This window comes from Panulirus ornatus, chromosome 16 (genome assembly GCF_036320965.1).
Source record: "Panulirus ornatus isolate Po-2019 chromosome 16, ASM3632096v1, whole genome shotgun sequence".
Taxonomy (NCBI): domain Eukaryota; kingdom Metazoa; phylum Arthropoda; class Malacostraca; order Decapoda; family Palinuridae; genus Panulirus; species Panulirus ornatus.
In genome coordinates this window covers 40,031,350-40,048,238 of record NC_092239.1, presented here as the reverse complement: position 1 = coordinate 40,048,238, position 16,889 = coordinate 40,031,350, and the positions used below count along the sequence as shown (strand labels likewise).

At 40.6% G+C, this 16,889-nt stretch overlaps 1 protein-coding gene across 1 annotated transcript in view; it reads right to left on the bottom strand.

Annotated features, from left to right (window-relative positions):
* The window catches only part of Vps13D (vacuolar protein sorting 13D), a 772,012-nt gene that overhangs the window by 493,194 nt on the left and 261,929 nt on the right, over positions 1-16,889 (bottom strand). Inside the window, exons 30-31 of the mRNA XM_071670877.1 lie at positions 14,921-15,173; positions 1,119-1,299 (exon numbers count right to left, since the gene is read on the bottom strand). Of these exons, the coding sequence (XP_071526978.1) occupies positions 1,119-1,299; positions 14,921-15,173 (434 nt within the window). The remainder of the gene's footprint in view (positions 1-1,118; positions 1,300-14,920; positions 15,174-16,889) is intronic.

The window sequence follows — 16,889 nt, the reverse complement described above, 5'->3', positions numbered from 1 at the left end:
TAGATGACTGGTGCAGATAGTAATGACACACAAGCATTAGATGACTGGCACAGATAGTAATGATATAAAAGCATTAGATGACTTGTGCAGGCAGTAATGACATAAGAGCATTAAATGACTGGTGCAGACAGTCTTGATAAAAAAGCATCATATCAGATGACTGGAGCAGACTGTGTTGATAAAAGAGCATTATATGACTGGTATAGATAGTGATAATACAAATGCATTACATGACTCATGTAGATAGTAATGATATAAGAGCATCAGTTGACTGGTGCAGATTATAGTGAAACAAGATCATCCGATGATTGGTGCAGACCATAATGATACAAAGAAAAAAGATGACTGATGCTGGTGATGATGCAAGAGCATTAGATGACTGATGTTTCAAAATGCTATAAGGGCATTAGATGACTGGCACAAACAGTAATGATACAAGAGTCTTAGGTGACTGGTGCAGAAAGTAATCATAAAAGAGCATTTGATGACCTGGTGCAGAAAGCAATGATACAGGAGAATTATGTTACTGTTGCAAAAAGTAATCCTAAAATGTTATTACATGACTGGCTCTGACAGTAATGATACTAGAGCATTAGATGACTGATGCAGACAGCAATGATACAAGAATGTAAGATGAGTGATGTAAAAGCACTGGATAACTGCTCTAGACAGTAATGATGTAAGAGCATTAGATGATTGGTGCAGACAGTGATCAGACAAGATTATTAGATGACAGGTGCAGATGTAAATGATGGAAGAGCATTAGTTGAGTCGTGTAGGCAGCTATGATAAAAGAGAATTATACATAACTTGTGCAGACAGTAATGATACAAAAGCATTAGATGACTGGTGCAGACAGTAATGATGGGAGAGCATTACAAAACTAATGCTGGCAGGAATAAAACAAGAGCATTAGATCACTGTCAAAGACAATAATGCTCTAAGTGAATTAGATGACGAGAAATGATGGGAAGTTAGAGACAAATTTTTTCAGGATTTCTGTTTTATTGACTCTAACGTGAATATAAAAGGGACACACATGTATATGAAAGAGAGGACATAACAAACCAGTGATGTACAAAATCTTCAAGATACAGATCATGTAAGTACACATTTACCTTCAGTCCAGCACTTGTGGCTCTCCACCTTGATACAATATCCCTTAGTCGATTAAATTGTTGGACAAACTGTGTGAGTTCATATGCAAAGCGCTGCGTGTGTATATACATAACAGACGACATCTTCAGTTTCACTCGAATGTCACATTCACGTTGCATGCCAGGATCCTCAAGGCCATACCTATAACAAACCCGATCAGTAAATTTCAGTATTTCAAGTAATATAAAAATGTCAGTATCATCCCTAAAGTAATTGGCCTTCATAAACGAAAAAGAATCCTAAGATAAAAAAATCAATGAAACACGTATAGTTTTATGCCTGGGAGCAAGGAAAAAAAAACTCTAGACACACATCTCTTACATCATGTCAAGGAAGACAACAAAGAAGGGAGGGGTAAAGGGAGGGATGGAAATCTTCCCATACTGTATTAATTTAGTAAAAAAGGAAAGTGAGAAATAAGGTTAAGTGTTTCTATCAAAATGAACAGACAAATGCTCCTACTATTGCCTCATCTAGGTGGAAAAAAGAAAGTCAGGTAGGAAAAAAAAAGAAAATATACATATATATATATATATATATATATATATATTTTTTTTTTTTTTTTTTTTCATATTTTGTCGCTGTCTCCCGCGTTTGCGAGGTAGCGCAAGGAAACAGACGAAAGAAATGGCCCAACCCCCCCCCATACACATGTATATACATACGTCCACACACACAAATATACATACCTACACAGCTTTCCATGGTTTACTCCAGACGCTTCACATGCCTTGATTCAATCCACTGACAGCACGTCAACCCCGGTATACCACATCGCTCCAATTCACTCTATTCCTTGCCCTCCTTTCACCCTCCTGCATGTTCAGGCCCCGATCCCACAAAATCTTTTTCACTCCATCTTCCACCTCCAATTTGGTCTCCCTCTTCTCCTCGTTCCCTCCACCTCCGACACATATATCCTCTTGGTCAATCTTTCCTCACTCATTCTCTCCATGTGCCCAAACCATTTCAAAACACCCTCTTCTGCTCTCTCAACCACGCTCTTTTTATTTCCACACATCTCTCTTACCCTTACGTTACTCACTCGATCAAACCACCTCACACCACACATTGTCCTCAAACATCTCATTTCCAGCACATCCATCCTCCTGCGCACATCTCTATCCATAGCCCACGCCTCGCAACCATACAACATTGTTGGAACCACTATTCCTTCAAACATACCCATTTTTTGCTTTCCGAGATAATGTTCTCGACTTCCACACATTTTTCAAGGCTCCCAAAATTTTCGCCCCCTCCCCCACCCTATGATCCACTTCCGCTTCCATGGTTCCATCCGCTGACAGATCCACTCCCAGATATCTAAAACACTTCACTTCCTCCAGTTTTTCTCCATTCAAACTCACCTCCCAATTGACTTGACCCTCACCCCTACTGTACCTAATAACCTTGCTCTTATTCACATTTACTCTTAACTTTCTTCTTCCACACACTTTACCAAACTCAGTCACCAGCTTCTGCAGTTTCTCACATGAATCAGCCACCAGCGCTGTATCATCAGCGAACAACAACTGACTCACTTCCCAAGCTCTCTCATCCCCAACAGACTTCATACTTGCCCCTCTTTCCAGGACTCTTGCATTTACCTCCCTAACAACCCCATCCATAAACAAATTAAACAACCATGGAGACATCACACACCCCTGCCGCAAACCTACATTCACTGAGAACCAATCACTTTCCTCTCTTCCTACACGTACACATGCCTTACATCCTCGATAAAAACTTTTCACTGCTTCTAACAACTTGCATCCCACACCATATATTCTTAGTACCTTCCATAGAGCATCTCTATCAACTCTACCATATGCCTTCTCCAGATCCATAAATGCTACATACAAATCCATTTGCTTTTCTAAGTATTTTTCACATACATTCTTCAAAGCAAACACCTGAACCACATATCCTCTACCACTTCTGACACCACACTGCTCTTCCCCAATCTGATGCTCTGTACATGCCTTCACCCTCTCAATCAATACCCTCCCATATAATTTACCAGGAATACTCAACAATCTTATACCTCTGTAATTTGAGCACTCATTCTTATCCCCTTTGCCTTTGTACAATGGCACTATGCATGCATTCCACCAATCCTCAGGCACCTCACCATGAATCATACATACATTAAATAACCTTACCAACCAGTCAACAATACAGTCACCACCTTTTTTAATAAATTCCAGTGAAATACCATCCAAACCTACTGCCTTGCCGGCGTTCATCTTCCGCAAAGCTTTTACTACCTCTTCTCTGTTTACCAAATCATTTTCCCTAATCCTCTCACTTTGCACACCACCTCAACCAAAACACCCTATACCTGCCACTCTATCATCAAACACATTCAACAAACCTTCAAAATACTCACTCCATCTCCTTCTCACATCACCACTACTTGTTATCACCTCCCCATTAGCATCTTTCACTGAAGTTCCCATTTGCTCCCTTGTCTTATACACTTTATTTACCTCCTTTCAGAACATCTGTTTATTCTCCCTAAAATTTAATGATACTCTCTCACCCCAACTCTCACTTGCCCTCTTTTTCACCTCTTGCACCTTTCTCTTGACCTCCTGTCTCTTTCTTTTATACATCTCCCACTCATTTGCATTTTTTCCCTGCAAAAATCATCCAAATGCCTCTCTCTTCTCTTTCACTAATAATCTTACTTCATCCCACCACTCACTACCCCTTCTAATCAACCCACCTCCCACGCTTCTCATGCCACAAGCATCTTTTGTGCAAGCCATCACTGCTTTCCTAAATACATCTCATTCCTCCCCTACTCCCCTTACCTGTGGAAATAAAAAGAGCATGGTTGAGAGAGCAGAAGAGGCTGTTTTGAAATGGTTTGGGCACATGGAGAGAATGAGTGAGGAAACATTGACCAAGAGGATATGTGTCGGAGGTGGAGGGAACAAGGAGAAGTGGGAGACCAAATTGGAGGTGGAAAGATGGAGTGAAAAAGATTTTGAGTGATCGGGGCCTGAACATGCAGGATGGTGAAAGGCGGGCAAGGAATAGAGTGAATTGGATCGATCTTTCCACCTCCAATTTGGTCTCCCACTTCTCCTCGTTCCCTCCACCTCCGACACATATATCCTCTTGGTCAATCTTTCCTCACTCATTCTCTCTATGTGCCCAAACCATTTCAAAACACCCTCTTCTGCTCTCTCAACCACGCTCTTTTTATTTCCAGACATCTCTCTTACCCTTACATTACTTACTGAATCAACCACCTCACACCACACATTGTCCTCAAACATCTCATTTCCAGCACATCCACCCTCCTGCGCACAACTCTATCCATAGCCCACGCCTCGCAACCATACATCATTGTTGGAACCACTATTCCTTCAAACATACCCATTTTTGCTTTCCCAGATAATGTTCTCGACTTCCAAACATTCTTCAAGGCTCCCAGAATTTTCGCCCCCTCCCCCACCCTATGATTCACTTCCGCTTCCATGGTTCCATCCCCTGCCAAATCCACTCCCACATATCTAAAACACTTCACTTCCTCCAGTTTTTCTCCATTCAAACTTACCTCCCAAATGACTTGACCCTCCACCCTACTGTACCAAATAACCTTGCTCTTATTCACATTTACTCTCAGATTTCTTCTTTCACACACTTTACCAAACTCAGTCACCAGCTTCTGCAGTTTCTCACCTGAATCAGCCACCAGCGCTGTATCATCAGTGAACAACAACTGACTCACTTCCCAAGCTCTCTCATCCACAACAGACTGCATACTTGCCACTCTTTCCAAAACTCTTGCATTCACCTCCCTAACAACCCCATCCATAAACAAATTAAACAACCATGGAGACATCGCACACCCCTGCCGCAAACCTACATTCACTGAGAACCAATCACTTTCCTCTCTTCCTACACGTACACATGCCTTACATCCTCAATAAAAACTTTTCACTGCTTCTAACAACTTACCTCCAACACCATATATTCTTAATACCTTTCACAGAGCATCTCTATCAACTCTATCATATGCCTTCTCCAGATCCATAAATGCTACATACAAATCCATTTGCTTTTCTAAGTTTTTCTCACTTACATTCTTCAAAGCAAACACCTGATCCACACATCCTCTACCACTTCTGAAACCACACTGCTCTTCCCCAATCTGATGCTCTGTACATGCCTTCACCCTCTCAATCAATACCCTCCCATATAATTTACCAGGAATACTCAACAATCTTATACCTCTGTAATTTGAGCTCTCGCTCTTATCCCCTTTGCCTTTGTACAATGGCACTATGCAAGCATTTCGCCAATCCTCAGGCACCTCACCATGAATCATAAATACATTAAATAACCTTACCAACCAGTCAACAATACAGTCACCACCTTTTTTAATAAATTTCATTGAAATACCATCCAAACCTACTGCCTTGCCGGCGCTCATCTTCCGCAAAGCTTTTACTACCTCTTCTCTGTTTACCAAGTCATTTTCCCTAACCCTCTCACTTTGCACACCACCTCAACCAAAACACCCTATATCTGCCACTCTATCATCAAACACATTCAACAAACCTTCATAATACTCACTCCATCTCCTTCTCACATTACCACTACTTGTTATCACCGCACCATTAGCCCCCTTCACTGAAGTTCCCATTTGCTCCCTTGTCTTACGCACTTTATTTACCTCCTTCCAAAACATCTTTTTATTCTCCCTAAAATTTAATGATACTCTCTCACCCCAACTCTCATTTGCCCTCTTTTTCACCTCTTGCACCTTTCTCTTGACCTCCTGCCTCTTTCTTTTATACATCTCCCACTCATTTGCATTTTTTCCCTGCAAAATTCGTCCAAATGCCCCTCTCTTCTCTTTCACTAATAATCTTACTTCTTCATCCCACCACTCACCACCCTTTTTAACCAACCCACCTCCCATGCTTCTCATGCCACAAGCATCTTTAGCGCAAGCCATCACTGCTTCCCTAAATACATCCCATTCCTCCCCCACTCCCCTTACCTCCTTTGTTCTCACCTTTTTCCATTCTGTACTCAGTCTCTCCTGGTACTTCCTCACACAAGTCTCCTTCCCAAGCTCACTTACTCTCACCACTCTCTTCACCCCAACATTCTCTCTTCTTTTCTGAAAACCCCTAGAAATCTTCACCTTCGCCTCCACAAGATAATGATTAGACATCCCTCCAGTTGCACCTCTCAGCACATTAACATCCAAAAGTCTCTCTATCACGCGCCTATCAATTAACACGCAATCCAATAACGCTCTCTGGCCATCTCTCCTATTTACATACATATACTTATGTATATCTCGCTTTTAAAACCAGGTAATCCCAATCACCAGTCCTTTTTCAGCACATAAATCTACACACTCTTCACCATTTCCATTTACAACACTGAGTACCCCATGTACACCAATTATTCCCTCAATTGCTACATTACTCACCTTTGCATTCAAATCACCCATCACTATAACCCGGTCTTGTGCATCAAAACCACTAACACACTCATTCAGCTGCTCCCAAAAAACTTGCCTCTCATGACCTTTCTTCTCATGCCCAGTTGCATATGCACCAATAATCACCCATCTCTCTCCATCAACTTTCAGTTTTACCCATATCAACCTAAAATTTACTTTCTTACACTCTATCACATACTCCCACCACTCCTGTTTCAGGAGTAGTTGTACTCCTTCCCTTGCTCTTGTCCTCTCACTAACCCCTGACTTTACGCCCAAGAAATTCCTAAACCACTCTTCCCCTTTACCCTTGAGCTTCGTTTCACTCAGAGCCAAAACATCCAGGTTCCTTTCCCCATACATACTACCTATCTCTCCTTTTTTCTCATCTTGATTACATCCACACACATTTAGACACCCCAATCTGAGCCTTCGAGGAGGATGAGCACTACCTGTGTGACTCCTTCTTCTGTCTCCTCTTTTAGAAAGTTAAAATACAAGGAGGGGAGGGTTTCTGGCCCCCCGCTCCCGTCCCCTTTAGTTGCCTTCTATAACACGTGAGGAATGCGTGGGAAGTATTCTTTTTCCCCTATCCCCAGGGGTAGGGGAGAGAGGGGTGATTATTGGTGCATATGCACCTGGGTATGAGAAGAAAGATCAAGAAAGGCAAGTGTTTTGGGAGCAGCTAAGTGAGTGTGTTAGTAGTTTTGATGGACGAGACCGGGTTATAGTTTTGGAGAGCGGGGCAAGGATGCAGTCTGCTGTGGATGAGAGGGCTTGGGAAGTGAGTCAGTTGTTGTTCGCTGATGATACAGCACTGGTGGCTGATTCGGGTGACAAACTGCACATGATGTTGACTGAGTTGGAAAGGTGTGTGAAAGGAGAAAGTTGAGAGTAAATGTGAATAACAGCAAGGTTATTAGCTTCAGTAGGGTGGGGGGATAAGTCAATTGTGAGGTAAGTTTGAATGAAGAAAAACTGGAGGAAGTGAAGTGTTTTAGATATCTGGGAGTGGACTTGGCAGCAGATGGAACCATGGAAGTGGAAGTGAATCACAGGGTGGGGGAGGGGGTGAAGGTTCTGGTAGCATTGAAGAATGTGAGGAAGGCAAGAACAGTATCTTGGAGAGCAAAAATGGGTATGTTTGAAGGGATATTGGTTCCAACAATGTTATATGGTTGTGAGGCATGGGCTATAGATAGGGTTGTGCGGAGGAGGGTGGATGTGTAGGAAATGAAACACTGGAGGACAATATGTGGAGTGAGGTGGTTTGATCGAGTAAGTAATGTAAGGGTAAGAGAGATGTGTGGTAGTAAAAAGAGTGTGGTTGAGAGAGCAGAAGAGGGTGTGTTGAATTGGTTTGGACACATGAAGAGAATGAGTGAGGAAAGATTGACAAAGAGGATATATGTGTCAGAGGTGAAGGGAACAAGGAGGAGACCAAATTGAAGGTGGAAGGATGGAGTGAAAAATATCTTGAGCAATCAGGGCCTGAACATGCAGGGGGGGGTGAAAGGAGTGCAATAGAGTGCAAAAGACCTTTCCATGGTTTATCCTAGATGTCTCACATGCCCTGGCTTAGTCCACTGACAGCCCATCATCCCCAGTATACCACATTGTCCCAATTCACTCTATTCCTTGCACACCTCTCACCCCTCTGTATGTTCAGACCCTGATCATTCAAAATCTTTTTCACTCCATCTTTCCACCTCCAATTTGATCTCCCACTTCTTGTTCCCTCCACCTCTGATACATATGTCCTCTTTGTCAATCTTCTCACTTATTCTCTCCATATGTCCAAACCAATTCAACACACCCTCTTCTGCTCTCTTAATTACACTCTTTTTATTCCCACATCTCTCTTAACCATTCATTACTAACCAGATCAAACCAGCTCACACCACATACTGTCCTCAAACTATTCATTTCCAACACATCCACCCTCCCCTGTACAATCCTATCCAAAGTAGTACCATCAGCAAACATCTGACTCACATATCAGGCTCTCTGATCCCCTACAGACTGCATACTTGCCCCTCTCCTCAAGATTCATGCATTTACTTCCCTCACCATCTTATCTATAAGCAAACTGAACAACCATGGCGACATGATACACCCTGCTGCAGACCAACCTTGACTAAGACCCATTCACTCTTCTTTCTTCTGATTCATACACAAGCCTTGATAAAAACTTTGTACTGCTTCTAGCAGCTTTCCTCCCACATCACTTATTCCAAGACCATTCATAAAGCATCTATATCAACCCTATCATATGCCTTCTCCAGATCCATAAATGCCAAATACAAATCCCTTTGCTTTCCTAAATACATATGCCTTCTCCAGATCCATAAATGCCAAATACAAATCCCTTTGTTTTCCTAAATACTTTTCACATACATTCTTATAAGCAAATACCTGATCCACACATACTTTACCATTTCTAAAACTACACTGCTCCTCCCTAATTTGTCAACAAACTTATACCTCTGCCTCTGTAGTCTGAACACACCTTTATCCCCCTTGCCATTATAAAATGGCACTATAAATGCATTCTGCCAATCCTCAGGCAATTCATCAGGAGCCACACATACCATGAATATCTTTATCAACCAGATAACAACAAAGTCACCAGCTTTCTTAATAAATTCAACAGCAATACTATCCCCTCCAGCTACCTTGCTGCATATAATCTTCCACAAGACTTTCACCACCTTCTCTCTTCACCAAACCACTCTCCATGACTCTCTCATTTTGCATACCATCCTAACTAAAACAACCTACATTTGCCGCTCTCGCATCAAACACATTTAACAATCCTTCAAAATACTCACTCCATCTCCTCCTCACTTCATCACTACATGTTATCACTTTCCCTTTAGCCCCTTTCACCAATGTTCCCAATTCTTTTGTCTTTCACACATTATTTACCTCCTTCCAAAACATCTTCTTCATAAAGTTTAGCGATACTCCTTCATCCCTACTCTCATACGCCCTCTTTCTTAACCCCTGCACCTTCCTTTTGATCTCCTACTGCTTTCTCTAATATATCTAATCATATGCACTCCTTCCCTGCACATTATGCCTAAATGCCTCTCCTATGTCTTTCATCAGCAACTTTACTTCTTCATCCCTACTGTCACTACCCTTTCTAATATACCCACCTCCCACCTTTTGCATGCCACATTTATCTCTTTTTACATGCAAGCACTGTCTCCCTAAATATCTACCAGGCCTCACCCACTACCCTTGTTTCATTTACTCTCTCCTTCTGCCATTCTACACTCAATCTCTCCTGTTATTTCTTCACACAAGCCTCCTTACCAAGCTCACTTACTCTCACCACTCTCTTCTACCCTCTTTTTTGAAATATCTACAAATCTTCACCCTCGCCTCCACAAAAAAGTGATCAGACATCCCATCAGCTGCCCCTCTGAGCACATTTACATCTAAAAGTCTCCCTTTTATATGCCTATCAATTTATATGTAATCAAGTAGTACCCTCTGACCATCTCTTCTACTCACATGTATATACTTGTGTATATCCCTCTTTTCAAACTAGGTATTCCCAATCACCAGTCCTTTTTCAGCCATATTTGAGAGAGATATGTGGTAGTAAATAGATTGTGGCTGAAAGAACAGAAGAGGATGTACTGAAATGGTTGGGAGATATGAAGAGAATGAGTTAGGAAAGGTTGACAGAGAATATATGTATCGTACGTCGAGGGAACATAGAAAACAAGGACACCTAATGGGAGAAGGAAGGGTGAAATGGACAAGGTTCTGAGCAATCAGGATCAGAACACAGAGGAGAATGAAAGACATGCACATGACAGAGTTAACTGAATGGTGCAGTATACTAGGGTTGAACTGCTATACATAGACTGAAACAGGGCATGTGAAGCGTCTGGGGTAAACCATGGAAAGGTCATTGTAGCCTGTCTGTAGATAGGCAGCTGTGGTTTCAGTGTATTACATACGACAGCTAGAGAATGGATACAGGTGGATGTGGCGTTTCTTTATCTGTTTCTGGTGCTGCCTTGCTAACATGGGAAACCACAATCAACTGTGATCACTATTTCCCGCGTTTGCATGGTTGCGCTAGGAAACAGACAAAGAAAGGCCACATCTGCTCACATGCATGTTGAACCCAGTATACCACATCATTCCAAATCACTCTATTCTGAGCATGCTTTTCATCCTCTTACATGTTCAGGTCCTGATCATTCAAAATCTTTTTCACTCCATCCTTCCATCTCTAACTTGGTCTTCCCATTCACATTGTTCCCGCCACTCATGAAACATACATCCTCTTTTCAAACCTTTTCTCCCTCATTTGTCACATCACATATTGTCTTCTAACATTTCATATCCAACACATCCATCTTCCACTGCAAAACCCTCTCTATGCATGTTACGTGCCCATATAATATTGTTGGGACAACTATTCCTTCATGTATTCCCATTTTTGCCCTCCCAGACAATGTTATCTCTTTCCAAACACTCTTTGGCACTCCTGGAACCCTTGCCCCCACCCCTACCCTATGACATACTTCCACTTTAATATCTATTTGCTGCCATGTCTACTCCCTGATATCAAAAACATTTCAGTTCCTCCATTTCTTTTCCATTCAGATTTACATCCCAATTAACTTGTCCCTCAACCCTATTAAACCGAATAACCTTACTTTTAATCACATTTACTCTCAAATTTATCCTTTCACAAACTCTTCCAAACTCAGTCACTAACTTCTGCAGTTTGTCACTCGAATCAGCCACCAGAGCTCTATCATCAGCAAACAACAACAAACTCACTTCTCAGGCCCTCTCATCCTCAACAAACTGCATACTTGCCCCTCTCTCTAAGACTCACCATCCCATCCATAAACAAACTAACCATGGTACTCCCTGCTGCAGATCAATCTTCACTTTGAACAATTCACTCTTCTCTCTTCCTACTCATACACCTGCCTTACACACTTGATAAAAACTTCTAACTGCTTTTAGCAGTCTACCTCCGGCACCAAATATTCTTAATACCTTCTACAAAGCATCTCTATCAACCCTATCATATGCCTTCTCCAGATTCATAAATGCCACATATAAATCCATCTCTTTTTCTAACTATTTTTCACACACGTTCTTTGAAGCAACACCTGACCTACACATCCTTTACAACTTCTGAAACCACAGGGCTTCTCCCCATCTGATACTCTGTACATGCCTTCATCCTCTCAATCAATACCATCCCATATAACTTACCAGGTACACTCAACAAACTTATACCTCTACAGTTTGAACACTCACCTCTACCTCCCTTGTCTTTGTACACTATAAGTGCATTCCACCAATCTTCAGGCACATTAGTATTCTTTCTCACCTAGCCATATTCCCTGCATGTCGTAGAAGGCAACTAAAAGAGGAGGGAGCAGGGGGGGCTGGAAATCCTCCCCTTCAGTTTTTACTTTTCCAAACGAAGGAACAGAAGGGGGCTAAAAGAGGATTCTCCCTCAAAGGCTCAGTACTCTGTTCTTAATGCTACCTCACTAATGTAGGAAATGGCAAATGCGCATTAAAAAAATAATAAACTCAATAAGATTATATGGCAAACTGAATCTTTGACAATTTCTCTATATAACTCTCTTCAAATGGTTTTTAGCTAATGCAAGGACTAATACTTTGAAAAATATTCAAGAAATTAGATAAAGGAGATGGATCTCTAACCTGGCTCCCAATTGCCTTTGTTTCAAAATTTTCAGCTTAAAATCAAAATAATTATCAGAATGAATTGTAATCTTAATACTTTTTCATTGTAATTTTCTTTACAAGGTTCTTAACTAATGCATAAATTGATACTCAACTACAAATTTTGAATTCATGAGAAAAGAACTTCAGCATAATGGTTGTGACAAAACCACTAAATATATCAAAAACAGCATTTTCCATACACACTGCATACATTGTGTGCAGATGAGCTTATAGAATAATGTTTGACTGAAATAAGAAAAGATTCATAGCTAATCAATGTTAAATGAATACTTCACCCAAGTGCTCTCATCTGACTGGTCTCCCAGATACTAAATTAATCTTAAAAACTACAAATGTAAATTGAAGTAGCATAACTACAGGTTATACCTCTCTAATGTGGCACTCCATGGTCCGGTAATTCCCATGGTACGGCACGTTTTAAATCTGCTGCCATTAGTCTGTGGATCTGCCACCAGGGTGGAACTGTTAGCAGCACTAAGGTGCCAAAATCTGTTTGCACTGCAGCTGAGCTAATCAACGTTTTTTTTTAATTTCTTATATTCAGTTTTATGCTGAATATGAAAGCCAGAAAAGTTTAAAGTTTTGGAAAAGTTTGAAAAGTGCAGGAGTGCAGAATTAGAAAGTGCACTTGTAAAGTGGTTTAAGCTCTGATGTAATGAACGTGTAAGCATTTCTGTGGAGATACTTATTGAGCAGGCCAAAATTTTTCAGTGAGAATTAAAGCTAAACTATTACTATGAATATTTGCAAGGATGGTTGCACAAGTTTAAGCGGAGACATGGAATTTCAACACAGTGTGTGTAAGGAGAAAAGCATAGTGCTGACACAGAAGCTTGTAGTGTAAGTTTGTATTAAAAGAATCAATAAAAAGTCCAATTCTCAATCAAACAACCAACAGCAATATGTACAGGGTGAGAAAGAGTATATGATCTGGCTGCCTGGCTAGGACTGATGCAATGCATGCTGGCTGCTTTGACAATAACAATAAGACAACAATAGTTACAAGAGTCGACCAAAGCCAACTACCAACCTATGGTCATTCCTCACATTAACTACTCGTCACAATGCTGTGACAAAGTTTGTGGATGAATTTGCACATTTAGAGGAAGCGGAAAAGTTAGCTCCAGAACAAGTGTATAATGCTAACGAATCTGCCCTGTACTGGCATCGTATGCCACGAAAAACACTTGCCTAAGATATTAAGGAATCTCCACCTGGGGATACTTTTGATGTAAACTGATGTAACAATAAAAGCCTGGTTTGAAAGATTTAATGGTAGTATCATTTCCTATCTTAAGCTTTGTTCTATCTCTGATAACACAGCAGTATGTATGTGGAATGTGCTGGCAAGACTTAGGGTCGAGAATATGTTTACATATGGGGTTCCCTTAGGGGTCAATTTCTGTTCTCCAGCATTTTCAGTGGTCTGGTAATGGCCAGGTCCCAAGGCTACTGAAATAAAGAGGTTCAACCTGTATTTCTATTATATGAAATGAGAGAACAATACAACAAAACAAAGAAACAAGTGGTATAATCTTCATTTCTCCTAGTAAGAAACAAAGAACTTGTGATGGGGGTGTATTCCCACCATAATCATTTTGCTAACAAGTCTTACCAAAACACTCCCACCACTAGGTCTAAATTTTCCTCTGGGCAAGTTGTTCCTTGGTTGATTTATGGTTTACACAGTATTCTTTCATTTCATGGAATAGAAGTAGTTATTATATTCTATTTCAGTATTCATGATGTATTTGATGTTTGGAAGACCAATCTGGTGAGAGCACTAGAGTGAAATCTTTAATTATCTGAACACAAAGGCATATTGCTATTTGGGTGGAATACACTGTTATTCTCATGTATTCTGGCTATTTTCATGGTTTTCACAGAGAAGGTGGGATTCTTACCTAACTCATAAAACCTATAACAGATAAGAGATATGAAAAACTGCATATTTCTTATACTTTTTCAACAAAATTCTTTTCAGTAGGTTCTTACTCAATGCATGACACAATTAACATCTATGCATTCTGAAGAACACAGAAATTATGTGAAATTTACACGTCTTACTTGGCATTGTCAGTCATTTAGTACACACGCCTAACTGGCCATATAAATTTGAGTGTTGCACGTATGCAAAAAAACAATTGGGGGTAATCTAATTAAGAGCAAAATTGGGTAAAAAAATGAAAAATGCACAAAATATTTCAAAACCAGCACAAAAATGTTATTTCAAGTAAGGAAAAGTGGAAATAATACTATTTATTGCAAACTGCCACAGAAAGGGCACACCAAATATCAATAAGAACCTACTGACGAAAGTACTGTGGAAAAAGCGGCTCAAATTCTATGATGTCTGTTCTTTGTTCAGACTCAAGGAGTATTAAGCATTTATCATGCTAGATTTAAGTATATACTCAGATCTAAAATAAATGCAGCACTAAAATCAAGAGTTCATAAAAAAGGGAGATACAAAAAGGGAAGGAAGACATCCAGAACAGTATCAAACAAAATTTGTGGAGTTACCTGAACACCTGAAAAGTCATTGCCTCATTTCCAGCTGTAATAAACTTCTCTTGATACATCTGTCCATGAGCAGTGCAGTCAATGAGTGAAATAGATCCTAATCGGCCTGAAAGTGTCAAGTTACCCTCAGAACCCACAGAACGGATCAAGACCTGTGATATACTAGCACGAGCCAATTCACAGTCAATCTTGTTGAGGATGAGAGTGAGTGAGTGCACATGCACCTCCATAATGGTATTCAGCTCCACTGTACCTGAAAAATCAAGAGTACGAGTACATCTTTCAATATATGCCACAAAATATAATTAACAGTTTTCACATAATTATCATATTTATATATATTTATTTTGCTTTGTCACTGTCTCCCACATTTGCGAGGTAGCGCAAGGAAACAGACGAAAGAAATGGCCCAACCCACCCCCATACACATGTATATACATACATGTCCACACACGCAAATATACATACCTATACATCTCAATGTACACATATATATACACACACAGACACATACATATATACCCATGCACACAATTCACACTGTCTGCCTTTATTCATTCCCATCGCCACCTCGCCACACATGGAATACCATCCCCCTCCCCCCTCATGTGTGTGAGGTAGCGCTAGGAAAAGACAACAAAGGCCCCATTCGTTCACACTCAGTCTCTAGCTGTCATGCAATAATGCCCGAAACCACAGCTCCCTTTCCACATCCAGGCCCCACACAGCTTTCCATGGTTTACCCCAGATGCTTCACATGCCCTGATTCAATCCACTGACAGCATGTCAACCCCGGTATACCATATCGATCCAATTCACTCTATTCCTTGCCCGCCTTTCACCCTCCTACATGTTCAGGCCCCGATCACTCAAAATCTTTTTCACTCCATCTTTCCACCTCCAATTTGGTCTCCCACTTCTCCTCGTTCCCTCCACCTCCGACACATATATCCTCTTGGTCAATCTTTCCTCACTCATTCTCTCCATGTGCCCAAACCATTTCAAAACACCCTCTTCTGCTCTCTCAACCACGCTCTTTTTATTTCCACACATCTCTCTTACCCTTACATTACTTACTCGTAAGCTTCCATTCATATATTCAGGGTAAGCTTTCATTCAACATTCGATGTTTTCATCTAAACATTAAGTTCAAGCATTCAAACATTCAGGTTAAGCTTTAATAAAAAAAAATCAAGGGTAAGCCTTCATTCAACATTCAGTGTAAGTTTTCATTCAAACATTCAGTGTAAACTTTCATTCAAACATCCAGTATAAACTTTCATTTAAACATTCAGTCTTAGCTTTCATTCTAACATTCGGGGTAAGCTTTCATTCAAACACTTAGGGTAAGCTTTCATTCAAACATTCATGCCAAGATTTCATTCAAACTTTTAGTGAAAGCCTTCATTCAAACATTCAGGGTAAGCTTTCATTCAAATTATTAGTGAAAGCTTTTATTCTAACATTTAGTGTAAGCTTTCATTCAAACATCAAAAAAATTTCATTCAAAGAGTCAGTGTAAGCTTTCATTTTCACACTCAGGGTAAGCTTTCATTCAAAGATTTAGTGTTAGCTTTCATTCAAACATTTAGTGTAAGTATTCTTTCAAACATTCAGGGTATGCTTTCACTGAAGCATTTAGGGTAAGCTTTCATTCAAACATTCAGGGTAAGCTTTCATTTGTAGTGACCCAAGGTTACCTTAATGGCATCACCATTAACTGGATGACAGCCCGTCACCTCACCTGATCTAATAACCTTGGAAGAATGTGTTTGATGGCTCATCCTACACATCTGCACCTGCAGTACTAATCCCTGATACCAACACTTGATTTCGTTGATGGCAGACCAAAAGCTGCCTCTGTTATTATAGACGATCTGATCCTTTCCATTCAAAGTGCTGCTCTTATGGACTTAACCTCAGGTCCACCAGCATGGAGATAGGTCAGGAGCTTGCAACATTCGGCTTC